The sequence below is a fragment of the Syngnathus acus genome, chromosome 14, assembly GCF_901709675.1.
Source record: "Syngnathus acus chromosome 14, fSynAcu1.2, whole genome shotgun sequence".
Classification (NCBI taxonomy): Eukaryota; Metazoa; Chordata; class Actinopteri; order Syngnathiformes; family Syngnathidae; genus Syngnathus; species Syngnathus acus.
Genome location: NC_051099.1, coordinates 5909871 through 5927745, shown reverse-complemented (window position 1 = coordinate 5927745; position 17875 = coordinate 5909871). Strand labels below are relative to the sequence as shown.

Here is a 17875-nt window from a genome sequence, read left to right as displayed (position 1 = left end):
CCAGCTTCAATGGGCATTACTGACACCTACTGGTTGAAGTCATATGAACTGAAAAAGAACGAATCACTTTAGGAAGTGATTCGGTCACTCTCGTTCACTGAAAGGATCCGTTCCTTTGAACGAATCGTTCACTCACGAGCCAACACTAGTGTAGGTGTTGTATTACAGAAAGAAATGTGTGAATTACCCGAGCCAATTACTATATATTTATTTTGGGGGGGGGGGGGGGGGGTGTAGTTGTATTGTTTGATGTATATGTTGTTCCCACGGGATGTTGTAGTATAGAGAAAAATGCGTGCGTTGCCGACATTACCGTGTGTTCACTAGATTGTTTTTTGTCTGGTGTATTGCTTAGTTGTGTTATTGAAGTTGGAAAAAAAAAAAAAAAAAAAAGGATCAGTGTGTGTGTTGGGGGGACGATTCGTTGAACAATCCGTTTGAACGAATCTTTTGAGTGAACCGATTCTAAAGATTCAGTTCACTTAAAAGAACTGGACTGCACATCACTAGTTTAAGTATTTTGGGCTTTTTGTAACAGTTCATTTGAGGTTTTATTCATGATTTTTTTTTAATTGCATGGCTGGCCTCATGTGTATTAGGTCTACAACTGGCCTTGTTGCTGTTCCACGGACACACACGACAAATTAATGATTATAAAATTAAACACTAGGTCCCCTTTGAGAAGCTTCACATGACATTTAAAGTGATTACTTATCAAAGTGTTTGCTGATTAACCTCCTGTCATAAAAAAAAAAACATTGCTGGGGGATGGTCTTGTCTTTAAAACGACATTGTTCCATGTTACCTGTACAGAGTTCTTCAAAAAAGAAACAGAATTCAAAATACAAAAGTAATGTTGAATGTCACCCAAAAGCAAATTTTGGACGCTCTATTTTAAGAGAAAGCACGTGACACAGGTGAGCCAGTTGGACATTCCATAGCATGTGGTGCCAAGGAGATCCTCCCAGTGATCCATCCAGGAACTATAATGACTATGTGCCAAAGATGAAATCATGATGATCATTAAAAAGTACATTTGTCTCAAGCGTCCGAGTCCTCGCTGCTGTCCCGGCTGATCTCAATCTGCAACGACGGCAGGTTGTCCAGCCGGCTCTTCTTCATCTTGTGGCTGAGACGCTCCTGCTTCTTCTTGATCATGGCGCCCCACACCTTCTGCAGCGTGGAGTCATCCTCTTCCACGCCTTCCTTCTCCGTTCTGCTACCTCGGCGTCTCCTGCTGCGGCGCGAAGACGAGAACATCCCAGACGACCCGCCCCTTGGCTCAGGCTCGCGACTTCCCGTCTTTTCCTCTTTGTCGCCCAGTCGGCTCCATAGGTTGCCTGCGCACAGGGATTGGAATAAAAAATTATTAGAACAAGTGCTACAGAAAACAGATGAATTGAATTCAGTGACGGACTTACTTGTCTTTCTGTCTTTGGATGACTTGGATGAGTGGCCTCTGTCCCCGCTGGCAACGCCCAGTCGACGGTGCACGTCACTGACTGCTTCTCTGGCGGGGGGAGGCGTATCTCTCGGGGAGACGGGAGAGTCGGAGCGGCCCCTTTCGGGTGAGTAGCGCCTCTTCCCAAGCCGCTGTCGGACATCTATAAAAACAGCAAGAGTGTAATAAATGGCCGTTAGCGTGCCATGGAATGACAGCAAACTCCTGTCTATCGTGAAGGACACACTACATGAAAAAAAAAGTACCTCTTTGGTGTTATCTTGGTCCCAAGCAATTATGTTTCAGAAAAAACTAATGCTGGTGGTATCTACAGGCAGTTCTAAACCTTTTTGGAATGTGTCAATCCTTACGGATTTTCGCTATTCGCAGCAGGGCTTGATCCCTAATACACTAAAACCAGGAATGAGGCTCACCTGTTTTCCCGCTGTTGACTGCTGGGGGGTGCTGTCTATGCTGAGACAGCCCCTGTCTCTTCTCCTCGAGCAGCTGACGCACGTCAGTCACCTTGGTGGGTGACGGAGACTTGGCTCTGCTTTGTGATGCCGACCCTCCTACCCTGTTTCTGCTCAGGACAAGACAATGGAACAGCACGGGCTGACATGAACAACAGTGAGGAGAGATTGAGGAAACTGTGGCAACATTAAGTAATTTTACTACCATCAAAACATAAATCTGCAATTCACACCTGATGCTCTTCAGCTGCCCTTCCAGCTCATCTGCGTACATGGTCATCTTCTTGCTCTTTTTAGGCGATGGCGTTGAGATCATTTTCAGCTCCAGATCGTAGTCCATCTCGTCCGATTCAGACCACGGGGACGGCGAGCGCTGCAGCCTGCTCCGGGGCCCGGTCAGTTGAGGCCGCGAGGACGGGGCGACCTTGTTTCCTTTCTCTTTGAACTCTACCACTCGGTCATCCGAGTCCATGTCCTCGTCGCCGTAGTCTTCCTCGTCCTCTTCCTCCTCCTCCTCCTTGATGGGCTCCTCGGGCAGGTTGACCAGGTCGGCTGCATTTGTGAAAAGTCGTGGTGTTTTTCCAGGTTAGTTTCTTTATACAAATAAGTCCTGACCTAAAGGCTTTTTTTTCCTTACCGGAATGTCGATGTGTGTATGGTGGAGTGTGTCCCATGCTGTCTCCAATGAGAGGTTTCTTGCTCTTGCCGTCTCGCTGGCCGCGCCGGTTGTGGAACCTTCTCTTCCTGAGGAAAATAAGAAAGGCAATTGTGTACTTTTTGCGGGTGGTGACAGGGCTTAGTTGCCACTGTAATTTCAAAGGGAGCGACGAGGGGCGTTGACCCACCAGGAGTTGCTGAGAATTCCCCTCATGCCTCCGTAGTTGGGATTTCCATACTTCATGTAGTACCGACTGCGCCGGGCGGCACCCAGCTCCTTCTTGTCATCTGAAGTAGAATATGAAAAAAGGTCCCATTTTAGTTGGACCACCTACGCTTACTCACATGGTGGTGCAGATGCAGCTGTCTGGGAGGAGACCTTCGGTGGCAAAGCGAAGAAGGATCTTGTTTCCTTTAAAGGGCTTGATGGCAGGACGCAAGTCATTCTTCAGCAGCGATTCTCTCTCGGCCCGTGACAAGTCGTTCCCCTGACGACAAATCAACAGAAATATTCATGGACGCCATTAGTTTGGTGCTCCCCTTTCAAATTTCGATTAATAAAAACATTTATTATTATTATGTACCTGACCAGCCTCCAACGCGTGTTCCTCTTCCCCTTCGCTGTCTTTCACGCTTTCCTCGTTGCTCTTCTTCACCTCATCATCCACCTCCGCCTCTTCTTCTTCGTCGCCGTCATCTGACCCTCGACGACCTGCGATCAAAACTCTCGTGAAGACATTTAACCTGACCCTGTCAGAGATTCATTTGTTCCTTTACTGACTTTTGCTGGGCTTGTCCGTCTGGGTGTCGCTCTCCGTATTTGTGATGACATCGTGTGGGTCGGGCATGCGACTGGTGTTGATGAACGCCCTGATGGCCGTGTTGTCATCGAGCCAAACCACATTGCCTGGGGAGACCAACTGGTATTTATTTAAAGGGTTCATATCACAGACAATTGACTTTTTATTGTTTGTATACAATAAAAACACCTATTCTAAAGGGAAAAATGTACTGGAGTGGAGTGCAAATGCTCACAGGAAGTGTCGTCAATCCACTCAATGTGCGCAGGGGGATATTCCTTAAAGTACCCAAAGATGTCCTGTGTGCTCATGTCATCAACACCCATGATGTGGACGGCCTCCATACGCACTTTGGGGATGGCTGAAGACACGAGAGCACATACGATAGCCATTAAAACCACAAAAATGATCCTTTTGCAGTCTGCGTCTCCTCTTACCTTTCTTAACGGCATCTTTATCCAGGAAAATGTTCCGCTGAGTGGTGCTCACCTCCCCATGGAAATGGAAACGCCTCGCTCGCTTCTCTTTCCTCTCAATCGCCTCCTGGTGGGAATACAATCAATGAGTCCTTCAACGTGTAACAGCAGAGAATTCATGTGGCGGATTCATTTTTTTTAACCTTTGAATTGACATCAATCCCAGTGATGAATGCTCCTGCTTTGTTCTCATAGCGCCTGCCCGTATCCTGCGAAAAGGGCAAATCACCACTTGTGGCAAAACTTTGTGGAATTGAACTGGATCAGAACTCTTTAAATCAATGAGAGACAGACATCTGAACCCAAACAATGCAGTAAGAACAATCCGGACTAGATGTGCGAGGTGTGGATAAGACATTACATACAAACCACTGACCTTGAAAAGTACAAATGAAAATTTGCGTAAACACACAAAATCAAAAGATTAGATTCTCAATCACTGACTCATGTGGATAAATTAATTTGTTTCTCCCAAAGGGCAAGCGATGAATGGAAAGCAACGACCATGACAAAGCCTTTAAAACATGCAAACAATAAAACTGATTGTGAATAAGCCGAATGAATAGACGTCGAACAACACAACGGAATTATCTAACGGTGTCAGAAAATATTAAGCGCTTATGCTTTTCAACATGCGTCGAATGTTTAAAGTGCACGTTGCCGAAGCGAGTTTGGAGGCAACGCCACAGGGTAGCGCGAACAGGCAACAAGTGACAGAAACGCCTGACTTAATTCAGCCAGCCGTGTTTAAAAGTGACTTAAAACCCGACAGTGAAAGGATGAAAATGATGTTCCCAACAGTTTTCCCCGGGCCGAGGTCGATTTATTGTTACCACCCCCCGGGTATCCCTTCACAGTTCCCCGGGATGCAGAAGACGCCAGCGCCGTGTCTGGTGAGGCCCAACACGGGACAACCTACCGGCAGCAGAGGCTTCACCGATCGGTTGATGGAGATGTCTTCAGCCTCCAGCTCGCTCTGCTCCACCTCCATGGGTTCGGCTTCGCGGGCACCCTTTTCGGACTCAGAGTCCGACTCTGAGTCGGAGCGGTCAGAGCCGCTGTCCGATTTCACCGCCAGCCGCGAGCTGCGCGTCGCCGCCATGACACCGCTGCGAAGAAACGGCTAACTACTGTCGTGATTGGCTGTTCTACTTCTTCTATTTGTTGTTTTGTAGCGGTTTGCAAATCGCTTATTGATCATTTACCGCCACCAACTGGTATGGAGTGGTATATTTTATTTACAACTGACCCCCAGCACACACCCCAAATGTTGACGTATGAATGCAATAGATAAACATAAATTTATAGTACCTCCGCCATCTTTTGTAAAAGTATTTAATTATTCTGCCTGTTATTGTACAGGCACAGCACAGATGTCACAACAATAACTCATTTTAATGGTGCTTTATTGACATTTGTTTCCTTGATGTGTAGCTATTTTACATTTTGCTTCTTTACAGTGCACTTTGGATTCATGGAAACAAAAATGAACTTTTTATTGAAAGAAACGCACAACTTATAACGAAGGGACACAGGACAGAAACAAACATGCTACATTTGATCATCCTTTTGATACACTGAAATGCTTGGAAGAGGATGCATGAACATAAGGAAAGTTGTGCTTTCAGTGCAAAAACAGAGTTTTGTACATGGTTGATGTTCAGACCAGTGGTTCTCAAACTGGGGTAACCCACAAAATATTTTGTAGTAAATTATTGGGTAAATCAGATCATTTTAAAAAGTTCATACGTAACTGTAGGGACCGGCACCCCAATAAAAGAATACTACATATTTTTAGCTCTTTCACATTCTTGACCCCAAAAGTTTGAGGACCCCCTGGTTTATACCCCTACAGAGGGGAGAAGCGCTTTTTTTTCTAGTGCAACATCATTTCTATCACCCTTTTGTTTTTTGCTTGAAATGGCAGTCCATCTTGTAGTTTCAACAAAGTGTCAAACAAGCTGATTTAGCCGTAGAAATGTTCAAATGTGAGATTGCAAGTCTTGTTCCAGGAACTATACTTCATTTATGAGCGACAAAAATAAGTCATATTATTGCATGTCAATTTTAGTCAATCATATTCTACACAAAAATAAATTTTTCATTTTACACCCTCATTTGGATCTTTCCCTGATTATTCAATTCAATTCCATCTAGGGCAGTTTTACTGCTACCGTCGTTTAGTAAATGCTTAAACAGACATTTCACTTAAACAAATCAAATTTGAAGGTGCGGATACTGCAGTATTTGGGCGTTCTTGAAAACAAACGGAGCAAAATGATGCAATTAGCTGATCTTGGCATAACATTTTTCTGCATTTCCCAGGACTCAGTTAGTGTGCCTCTCCCTTTGGTAAACAGTTACTCGCCGGTGATGGCGCTGTGACATCATTGGGATTATTTCCACTCAGCTGACACATTCACTCACCGTGCATTCCGTGGTGAATCACAATATGTGAGCCGATCATAATCAAGTGATGGAGAGACCAGTTGGCAATGATTGAATCCACGTAGCAAAAGTCTTGGTGCTGCATCGTCGTTCTCCTCAGTGACGTCGGCTTATGAAGCCACCCGATTTTCTAATATTCCACCGGATTAATCAAATTCATGATTCAGACACTATTAGATCAAAAAGATAATGCTCACAGTTGAATTTAATGTGTACCTTTTCCTTGCAGTCTAATGTCCCTGCTAACAACACAGATGAGGTGCTAGCGTTAACACAAAATCAAACTCAAGCAAGCAGCAGATGACCACAAAAGTCAGACTTACCGCAGCTGAGTGACTCAGCTTGTCGAAACGAAACTTCAGGTTGGATCTCGGTGAGTTTTTGTTTTTTAATTCTGAAAGGTGCCAAAAAAAAAAAGACCACAGTGACATAAGAAGGAAGGAACAAAGTAGATGTCAGAGATCACATGCAAGAATGCACAATAAACGAGAGACATAGCGAAAAAGTTTTGTCAAGCTGTCAACCTGTGGGGCTTCGACAGACGGTGAGCGGACTTGAACCTTGACCTTCTACTGTCACAGCCTGGGCAAACTGCAGACAAATGAGACAAAAGTCGTGCATGAAATGCTTGCTCCCTTTGTATACTCAAATACAAGGTCTTCCATTCCAGACTGTGGCAGTTGGGAATACAGAATCTGTCTCATTATTTTAGCCCAGTCAGCAAAATGACTTGTTTTTGTGTCATCCGCCTCATTTATTCATCCTGCTGGCTTCGACATAAACTAGAAGAGTGCTTAAGAAGCGGAAAGTGTGTCTCACCAGGTGAGTGTCGTCTGCGGGGAGACTGAAGCTACACGTGCTGGAGGTGGATCTGGAAATTTTGCTGTTATCCTTTTTCATGCAAATTCTGCAAATTAAGAAGAACAGAAATCAGTGAAAAAAATCATGCAAACAAGAAACAGATGGCGCATTATGCAAAACAGACATTTTAATAGGTTCACACACACACACACACACACACGCACGCACGCACGCACGCACGCACGCACGCACGCACGCACGCACGCACGCACGCACACACGCACACACGCACACACACACACATACCTGTCTCGTTGCCCCGCCTCTGGAGAGCTGGGATTGGACGGCAGCTCTGACTTCACCTCTAACATGGGCTGGCAACCATCAAAGATCCTCTGGTCACCGAGGAAACTGATTCAACCAAAGTTTACAGTGGAAAGACTTCAGTGATATTTTTGTGAGCTGATGTACGTATGAAAATACTTTCAAAGTCGGTGGTTACCCTCTCTGGCCGTGCTTATCTGTTTGGCTGTCAATACTCAACAATCGAGGGAACAGACCCGAACGGCGTTTGACTGGAGATTTTACACTACCCTGGAGATTAAATATAATAAACACATATAATTAGACAGATATTAATATTATTTGATACAACAAGGATTCACAAACCCTGCAGAAAAGACAACCTGTGCTCACCTCAGCACTGATATGTGCCAACCCCCCACCACTCAAACTGGTGGGCAGCCCCCCGCCACCTCTTGACATTGTCTCCATGGAGACGCTTCTCCCGCGCATAGCCCTCTGAAATAGACAGAAGTGAATACTAAACATTGGAAGGAAGGACGGTACAAATCCAACATTTCAAGTTACCTTGATGGATTCCAGCAGACCTCCGTGAGCATGTCCATTTTCAGCCCGAGCCTCCTCATCAAGAGTAGATGTCAATCCCAGCATTCTCTGGGAGCGTCTCTGTAGCTCGTCGTGGAGGGTATCCAGCAGTGCGGCCCTTGTCCGCTCCTAAGACAGCGAAAAAATGGAAATTGAGTGAGGATCTAGAAAGGAGCCCTGTGGAACACCACCGGTACAAGAAACTGACCGTCCTGCTTTATTTATTGTTTTTTTTTCCTATTGGATTACCTCCAGTCGGGAAAAACGGATGCTCTTGTAACAGGCCAGCTCTGCATTGATGAGTTTAGTGAGTAGAAACTCCCGAAACTCTGGACCCTGAATGACAGCCAAGGTGTTAGCAGTTCAAATTATCCTTGTGCATTTTCTATATACATTGTCCTCATTAGTTCTCCGGTGGGCTGGATCTTGCCCAAGCTGGCTCGACAGGAGTGCCCTTTTTAAAGTTAAATGCATATCTTTTCCTATTCTTACCTTCTTAAAAACAGCTGGATTTGGGAGAGGCGGTCCAAAAGGTGGTACATCCTCTCGTGCTGTAACAGACACCTGTCAATCATATGCAATATTGTCAAAGAATAAATTCAATTTTATGGCATGGAAAAACTTCAATATGATGTGGGCCTTGACTGTACCTTATAGCTGGTATTCTCCGAGCAGGGTTCCTCCACCTGGACTGTGACAAAGGCGTGTAAAAAGTTGGAGGCGATCATGTCTGGCACAAAGGGGGTGGCCTCCTCCTGGAAAACCAGGGCTACGATGTCGTTGCCTATGTGACGCTTCCTCTGGAGCTGAAGGTGGTTCAAACACAGTCAGGCTGCAGTCACATGACTTGACTCAGACTTAAGTCAGCAATTTTAGAACATGGATGTCTACCTGCTGGGTGTCTCCCTCCGTGAAGGGCAGCTTGGTGGAAACGTGGAACATGACTTCCTGCTGTTTGTGGACCGTGTACACAGACTGAGAACCAGTCTGGCCGTGAGACACATCCAGACCCCCCCGAAACCTGTGACAGGAGCAAAGCCAAAACAATCATGTAGCTGTACTTTTACACGTGTGAAATTCTGCCCATGCTAATGACCCTTTAAAGTCTTGCAGGTCCACAGTGTCGCCGAGGAGCTGCAGAAACTCTTGGAACGCTGGCGTTTCCTCATTGTTCCTGAACAGCTCCTCCTCGGACACCTGACCCACATACACACTGCTATTAATTCGAAACAATTTGTGCTGACTAAGTGAACAGAATCTCACGCATGCGTGTTTTCACCTGTCCAAAGCGTTGGAAAATAACTCCAAACTTGAACGTGTTGTTGACCTCATGTTCGTCATAGTTGACAATTAGCTGAGACGCCTTTGAGAGACAAACACAAAAGAGAATAAAATCCTCAGTCCTGTCAATTATGAATCAATCAAGCTTTACCTTCGGGTAAAGGACGGGACTGAAACGGAGACCAGCTGCGTCGTCACACAGCAGCTGCAAGATTAAGAAAAAACACATGAAGACGACAAATGAAGACGTGTGTGTGTGTGTGTGTGTGTGTGTGTGTGTGTGTGTGTGTGTGTGTGTGTGAACCTTAGTCAGCTCTTGTACACTTGGTATATCAGGCAGCTCTGTCACTGACAGGCGCTGATAGATTGTCTTCACTCGGGACCTGAAGATGCACCAAAACACAATCTTACACTCACTACTCACTGTCAAGTGCCAAAATGTCTCAATACTTTTGTCCATCTAGTGTTCAGTACACACCTAGGATCATTACTTGATTTGTGGATGTACCTGATGATGACGTGGAGATGTTCTTGCTGATTCTCTTCTTCATGCCTAACAGACAACAACACGTTTCCAACGCTGCTGGACGGGCAAGAGAAATTTAAATGCTCCTATAAAGGAAAGAGAGAAAAGAGTCACGTAAAAAAAAAAAAAGAAAAAGTTCCCCTTTGTTTATTGGAGAATACAGGAGACTCACCTTGCCCAAGAAGTACTTCCTGTACGCACGTGCGGCCTCGTTGGTCTCCTCCAGGCGATAGCCACAGTTTGCGTTATCTTGGGCCTCTTCTCCTTCTCCTTGCTCGTCATCCTTGCTGGCCTCCTGGGTGGCAGGGGGAGGCGCAGGCGGGGGAGGTTCCTCAGGTTCCTCGATCCAGTAACCTCCAAACTGGGGGAGGATGATCTGTGGGTACGGTTCGCCCTTCTCTAACACCTGCACACACAAAGTTTGCCACAAAAATTATTTGGCTAAAACAGGGGTGGTCAAAGTACGGCCCGGGGCCACACACACGTTCTTGAATCAAGACTCCAAATATATTGAGACATTTCTTTCCACCCCTGCAATTGGTTATTTAAATTGCACGCTTTCACTTTGTATTTATTTTGATTAATTTTGTTTCATAATGATTGACTCACCTCTTCGATCCTTGGATAAGGGATGTAGTCATCCTGTTTAAAGAAAGTGCTGTTACATTTAGTCGCCCAAATTAACGAGCCACTGAGAACTACAGTGGGCTAACTCCATTTTTCTCCTTTTTGCAGGATAAAGTTTTATGGCTCTCATAAATTCTCAGGGATTTATATCTTGATTTGCATAGCAATGATTAATTCTGGATACAGTTTTTCTTTTTTTATCTTCCAGATTGAAGTTTATCCAAACGTTCATCAATTTTCCTGAAAGCTGATAAAAATAAAATTTGACTCCGAATTGCCCACTTTAGTTCTTCGTGGCTGAAATAATATTTGGCTTCTAATAGTCACATGATGAGATGGGACACAGGATGTAACACGCTGTCTATTATTCTTGTAGTCCTACAAACATTAAAAAATTTTATCCCGATGTTGATGAGACAAAATGTGCGACAAATGGGCAAATGAAAAGATGGCGACGGACTTGAGGACAGACTAACGTGCCTTCTGCCTCGGAGGGACGGCCTTCATCTCAGCAGCTTCTGGAACCTGCTGCATCACACACGACAGCTTTTTTTTAGCCAAAGCTCGCTGCCCCCCGTCGCTTTTTGATCACAATGGCAAGCCACTGAGGATTTTTAAATAAAAACTGACAGCGTTTTTTTTTTTTTTGACCTTGTTTGACTTTATGCACTGAACCAAGTGCCTTGCAAATTCCGACTAGGGAAATGGATCACATGACCAAGTTCCAAGCACTTACCTCCATCTTGTCCAACGTGTCAAAGAAATGGGCCGACTGCGGACACACAACAGGATCAATATTACTGTCATTCTTTTAATTTAGTGATGGTCATCTGGGGCCGGTAACCATGGTAACTGATACGACACAAACAGTGGCCTCAACTCCTTTTGTTTTATGTACAGATTTGTAATCATGGAACATGAGGGAACGATTTACCTTGGTGGTGGGCGGTGCCGTGCGGGGAGGCGAGGGGGGGCAGTCGGCGTCGGCACCATTGGAGGCGGCCTGGAGCTCCTGTTTGCTGGAATAACCATCAGATGCTTAGTTAGCTTAGCTCAACCCTTCTCAACAAAATAGTATTTAGAGCGCATTTATAAGTAAACAGTAATTAGTCACAGTTAGGAGTTAGTAAGAAAAAAAAAGCACTTTTCTATTGTCCTGATTTCTTCAGCGCGTCACACACCATCGTTATACTTGTCCCAGTAGAGCAATGAGTGTGTCTCTAAAGATAGAGCTTCAATCTGCCCAGAGAGTCAAATGTGGATGACTTCATAGCGCACACACACACACAAACACACACACAAAAGCGTAATCATCTCCTCCAACCAGCCAGAAGGACCATCCATTTTCTCAGGCAGTGTCAGGTTGGACGCTTCCTAATTGCGATTTCCCAGGATTGAAATTGTGTTTTTTTTTACGGGTCATTTGTCCGACCTTTACAATCGGTCAGATTTGATCACAACTTATTTTTTTCCAGGAAAAAGCTGATTGGATTGTAAGCAAGAAAAACGTTATTTGTGGAAATAACTGCCGTCAAATGTCACAAATTGGCCTTGACTTACTGATGTCTTTTTGAGTAATGCACCATTGAGCTGGTTTTGAAACCTTAAACCTAATTTAGATTCTTACTTTGAATCACTCAGCCTAATTTGGAAGCCTGCTTTGAAACGCTCACCCTACTGTGAAATTCTAATCCTTTACTGAAAAATTGCAGAAGTTTTCAAGGGGAAAAAATGGAGCAGCTGGTGGCCGAGCAGAGAGGTCAACAGCCTTCAGTGGGTTCAGACAACGGACACAATGAAAATGACGTACATGGAAAAAAAAAATTTAAATAAAAAGAACCAGAACAGGATTAAAAACAACGTCGAATAAAAACAAGATATTCTGTCTTTGCACAATTTTGAAATGAAAGTTTTTGGCAAAACAAGACCGTTACATACTGAATTTGGTCATGTAGACTTCAAAAAAATGAAGAGACGAGCAAACAAAAAGGTCACTGTGATGCGACCATGGAGACATAAGACCTGCTGAGAGAGAAAAGGTCACACATGGTGAGGGCCTCTGTCTGTGTGTGTCTGTTGTGTAATAGAAAAAGAGAAAGGACAGGATGGTCTTTGTGTCATTCAAACACCAGACACTTCATTAGGTACACTTCCGCATTGAGCGGGTGCTATGACCTAATTTAATTTGGTCTAGGAAAAAAAAAAAGATTGATCCAGTCTCTACCAAACTCCTCAGAGGTGTCTTTAGTGTGACACATACAACGTGTGTATTTATGTTCAAGTCATTTCTCATTAAGTCTGTGGACAGCTGCGAGTCACATCTGATCCTGTCATGTCCGAGTGAGCTAACACGGTAACGTGATGTCAAAATGTTCCCGTAGGCCACTTAACATAGATCACGACCTTTTTGCAATATCACAAACAACAATGTGTCCAGGACTAACCCCCCCCCCCCCACCTGCCCCCCAAAAAAACAACTTTGGTGTGGATACCCATCCTACGAAGCAACCTAAACATTTAAAAACGTTCACTCTCACTCTTTACCTGCAAAAGCAAATGTGTTATTTTATGTCCAATGTTTTTGCTTTTTTTTTTTTTTATGCATTTTGCTCCTCAAATTAGTCTGGCATCACATGTGCGTGCACACGTGCACGCAGACTTATGTCACTTTTGGAGCATAGCCACACACACACACACACACACACACACACACACACACATGCAAAAACACATAGTAAATCTGCTCCACCTGCAGGGGCATCCTCCTCAGACATGCCGTTAGTGTTTATCTTTCGGTAGATTGATTGCGAAATTATTGACTTCGCTCAACAACGACAAGAATAACAATGAGATGAAGAAGACAACAAATACATAAAATCCAAAATAACAACAGAAGCAGGAGGGGGAAAAAACTCACTGCTTTGTAGTTGAGCAGGTGGTCTGTGTGCCCTTTAGCAACACACACACTCTGAAGTTGTTATGTTTTATCTTAAATGTTTCATATATTGCAGTGGTAGGATGAGCAAATGTCATTTTTATGTCCCGGGCATTAAGATGATGCAAGATGTGACTGATGAGCGCTTTTAATGTTTTTTAGGACACGCACTTAAACACACTACAAAAACACACAAACATGAGCTATTTTGTGTCAAATGTACAACACACATTCACAGATGGGAGATGAGGACTAATGCCAGACTCACCAGCGGTCCTGCAGCATTGTTCCGTTGCCGTCGGTAACTGAGCATCCCACTCTGATGAGATGCAGCATCCCTCTCTCTCTCTCTCTCACTCGCTCACTCTCTCTCTCTCTCCCACTCTCTCTATTGCTTTCTCTAAGTGACTGGTTACAATTTATGACATCACATCCATCATTTACAAGCGGATAGGGATTTAAAAAAAAAAGCAATGTGCTCACATGAGAGCAAATAAATTTCCACATCTGCAAGGGCAATACTATATGCGGGAGAAAATAAAACACAATAATGTTTGTGCTTAGAGCCAACCGGGTTTATATTGGCTCTTTTAAAAAAAATTAAAAATCAAAACACGCACTGAGACGTGTGTTCGCAGGCTGAATTGCAAAGAGCTAAAAAAAAAAGAAGAAAAAGGGAGCGGTGATGCAAGCCTGCCTACTAGCAGATGTGCTTTATTGCTTCAAATGACTTTTTATGAGTACATATGACATCTAAAAAACACTTTATAGACTCCAATTTATGTTGTGTTTACAGTATTTCTTGTTAGATAACATGTCACTCACCGAGCTCTCAGGGCGCTGACGGAAGACTTGTCAATCCTGCGCAGCGAAAAAGACACGCAGTTAAGGTAAATTGCACTCAAACACTCAAATAGTGATGTGAGGTGTGAAGGACATATTAACATCCACACATACTCGATTAACCTTAGCAGCCGAGTGGAGGAGAGGTGTGATTGTGGAGGCGAACGGCAATAAAAAAAAGCACTATTTATTAAAGTGCTGCCCTCCGCTAAATCACATGGTGATGGAGAGGTTAAAAGCAAGCAAGGAAACAAAACAAGATGTCTGCTCTTTCTTCCAATGTGGTTGCTAGGGTTTCTTTTCATATTCCTATCTATCTATCTATCTATCTATCTATCTATCTATCTATCTATCTATCTATCTATCTATCTATCTATCTATCTATCTATCTATCTATCTATCTATCTATCTATCTATCTATCTATCTATCTATCTATCTATCTATCTATCTATCTATCTATCTATCTCAGGGGTGTCAAACTCTTGTTTTTCTCAGGCCGCATTGTAGTCATAGCTTCTTTTGGAGGGCCATTATGACTGTCAACCTAATTAAATGTATGAGCACCTCATTATATACAGTAAAAGCTACAAAACAAACTGACAAATAACTCGTTTTCAAATCAGACGAGTAAAAACTGGTCAAATATTTAAAAAAAAAAGATTATTAAAAGTGAAGACAATTTGCAATTCTAGTAATGACACACGAATTTGATGCACAATTTGTCTTCGCGGGCCACATAAAATGATGTGGCGGGCCGTATCTGGTCCCCGGGCCTTGAGTTTGACACCTGTGATCTATCTATGTCTTCGCGGGCCACATAAAATGATGTGGCGGGCCGTATCTGGTCCCCGGGCCTTGAGTTTGACACCTGTGATCTATCTATGTCTTCGCGGGCCACATAAAATGATGTGGCGGGCCGTATCTGGTCCCCGGGCCTTGAGTTTGACACCTGTGATCTATCTATCTATCTATCTATCTATCTATCTATCTATCTATCTATCTATCTATCTATCTATCTATCTATCTATCTATCTATCTATCTATCTATCTGTCTATCTGTCTATCTATTTATTTATTTATTTATTTATTTATCTATTTATCTATTTATCTATTTATCTATTTATTTATTTATCTATTTATCTATCGCTAGCTAGCTATGTTGTGATGGAAAAAAAAGTCTCATCATTTTGATTGATGTGTTGGTAATATATAAGCGCCTTTGGTGTCCAGACTGTGATTCAAGTGGACTTTGCACAGGAATGGCACTAAAAAAATCATGCGTGACATTTTCCAAGTTTCCATAGACTGTCGAAATCCCACAAATGCTCTTTAGCGTTGGATATTTAACTCGGCTGTACACATTAACATTTAAGTTTCACATTGACAAGACACAAGCTCTTTGGCCCTGCAATCGGCTGGTCACTTGTCCACCTCTTGACCAAACTCAAATGCTAAATTCAAACTCAGGGCCGTGCAGAGAGGGGGGCCGGAGGGGATGGTTGAAATAATCGTTCATCTTCCTTAGGGCCAGCGACCAATTTCTAAGTGAAACTGCGATGGCTGAACTATTTGCATGTATTTGAATGTACAACACATTCCACTAAGCACATGCTCACAACCTGATTCAAACTCAATAAAGTGTTGTAGAATATTTTAAAATTGACCCGGACTTTTATTGCAAATGGACTATTTCATGTGAGCAGTTTCCCTGGAGCCGCTCTTGCATTATTCAATAATGCAACTCTATTACCTCTGCTCTGCCCAAGTAGACGAGGTGCGCTGAGAGGAAACCGCTCGGTATTTTCATCGAATGGAGGGAACCGACGAATGGAAAAGTGGGTAGAAGGAGGTGTAGAAGGAAAGGAGCCATCCCAAAACAGGACTTTGTATTGGAAAAATGTAAAGTAACATTCTGTCACTGCAAGTTGTTCATTAACGGCAGCTTTATTTTGTTCCCGTGGTCAAAGCTGTCAATAGAACACTTTGGTAAACACACCAATTATTCCTCAAAGTTGTAAATTTACACTTTGTTGTGTCCTCGTGAACATGCAAAGTCGCCCACAAAGCAGCTGCGGCTAACAACACGCCGCTGGGTGAAATAAATCCGCCTACGTTTATTTAAACATCCTTGCTATCTAGAAATGAGCATTATGAAGGCATTGTGTAATTGTGCTTTACAAAATGTGGTAATATGTGCATTTTTATTTTTTGACTTGCAGAAATGGTCTTAGTTCCAAATCCTCATTTCTGTTCCTAATAATAAAAGGATGACAGCTTGCTGAAATCGAAAGAGTCCGCATTAGCGGGCTTCACAATTCTGTCTTTATGACAGGTGGCCTATTAAGCGAGCTAATCCTAGTGTACATGAATCAACAATAAGAGACAAAATAAAAATAGAAGAACAAAAAAAAAAAAAAAACGAGAAATTGAAGAAATCAAATAATTGGACACATTTTAGAGCCTAAGTTTGTGCAACACAACAAATGAAGCGAATGCAATTGGGATGGATGTGAGGCGTACCCATCCCAAGAGCATCCGCTGCCATGCTGGTGTTGTGATGTCATAGTGATGTCACTGCAGCACAACTCAGCCTGGAAATGAACTCAAAGACCTTTACACGTGTGTGAGCAAAGTGAGCAACAAAACAGGCCCTGAAACGCTTCACTCACCAGCCGAAGCCTCCGAACGACACGCTCCTCTTCCTCCTCAGCATCGTCTCTTTGTCCTCCTCTTCTTCTTCTTCTTCTCTTATTGTGTCTGGTTGCTCCCTCCCTACCTTGTCTCGTCCTATCTCCTCATCCCGTCGGCTATAAATACTATGAGAGACACCGTCTTTCACGCCACCTCCTTTTTCCCCACCCGCCGTTAATGTTTCCTTCTTTCACTTCAATTCACTGCACGCAGCCTGGAGAGAACGAGAGAGAGCGCGAGAGAGAGAGAGAGATGGAGAAGGGGAGGGAGGGGGGGAGAGACACAAAGAGTCAAGTGGAAGCATTTCCTCTCTCTCGGCCCGCCCTGACGAAGCAGAATAGCAGCAGTGATGCTGTGAAAACTTTTCATGTAGATATAAATAACACAATTTTTTGCTTATATAAGGTTGGTTTGAATGTTTTTGCACAGTGTAAAGTGGAACCTATCTCCAGATTTAAAAAAAACCTCACTTAGTCTTTCTGAAATGCCATATTAAGTCATAAGATGCAGCCAAAGCCCTGGCTATTAAAAGTCTACACCCCCCCTTAGTTGTGGCTGTGTTCAGAATTAATCAATCACATTCCATCTTATGTCAAATGAGAGTGACTGAGGATGCTTGGCGTACTTGCTCAAAACATGAAATATTAGTCGTCATTGACTGTATAGAAGACTTGTTTTTGGATTACGCAAGTAAAAAAAAAACAGTAAGGCTTTTTTTTTTTAAATGGCCATGTATAGTAAGACTTTCTTTGTAACAAAAAAAACGACAGTGAATATCAGGGCTTTAAAAAAAAAAAAGACCATGTCTAATAAGGTTTTCTTAGTAAAAAAAAAATTACCATGAATATGAATATTCACATTATTTAAAAAATATTATATATATTAAAAGGACCATATATAAGGAAGGCTTTTTTTAGTAAAAAAAAAAAAGACCATAATATTATAATATATTTTTTAAAGGACCAGGTATAGTAAGGTTTTTTTAGT

General features: G+C 43.2%; 2 protein-coding genes across 9 annotated transcripts; both read right to left on the bottom strand.

Moving 5' to 3' along the window:
- Positions 1-526: 526 nt before the first annotated feature.
- Positions 527-4973, bottom strand: ncbp3 (nuclear cap binding subunit 3). Its single transcript, XM_037269487.1, has 13 exons — positions 4767-4973; positions 3991-4056; positions 3809-3914; positions 3607-3732; positions 3353-3478; positions 3156-3283; positions 2951-3059; positions 2760-2859; positions 2552-2658; positions 2148-2466; positions 1876-2024; positions 1422-1604; positions 527-1340 (listed from the first exon to the last, which is right to left on the bottom strand). Exons 1-13 carry the CDS (start codon positions 4947-4949, stop codon positions 1042-1044), a joined length of 2001 nt encoding a protein of 666 aa, XP_037125382.1. The 5' UTR covers positions 4950-4973; the 3' UTR covers positions 527-1041.
- Positions 4974-5236: 263 nt separating this feature from the next.
- Positions 5237-17115, bottom strand: LOC119133534 (rap1 GTPase-activating protein 2-like). Of its 8 annotated transcripts, XM_037269484.1 has the most exons (25): positions 16867-17115; positions 14179-14214; positions 11353-11437; positions 11155-11190; positions 10899-10946; positions 10401-10433; positions 9964-10197; positions 9774-9877; positions 9570-9648; positions 9417-9470; positions 9264-9347; positions 9081-9181; positions 8876-9005; positions 8635-8790; positions 8477-8548; positions 8234-8320; positions 7967-8113; positions 7793-7897; positions 7599-7690; positions 7403-7513; positions 7115-7202; positions 6820-6889; positions 6619-6689; positions 6512-6537; positions 5237-6425 (listed from the first exon to the last, which is right to left on the bottom strand). In XM_037269484.1, the coding sequence occupies exons 1-24, from the start codon at positions 16908-16910 to the stop codon at positions 6526-6528; spliced, it is 2079 nt and encodes a 692-aa protein (XP_037125379.1). In that variant the 5' UTR covers positions 16911-17115; the 3' UTR covers positions 5237-6425; positions 6512-6525. The 8 variants fall into 8 exon arrangements, with proteins under 8 accessions (XP_037125379.1, XP_037125380.1, XP_037125377.1 ...); XM_037269485.1 differs by lacking the exon at positions 10899-10946 and having other exon boundaries at positions 16867-17113; XM_037269482.1 differs by lacking the exons at positions 14179-14214; positions 16867-17115 and adding an exon at positions 13622-14140 and having other exon boundaries at positions 6512-6534.
- Positions 17116-17875: the final 760 nt, after the last annotated feature.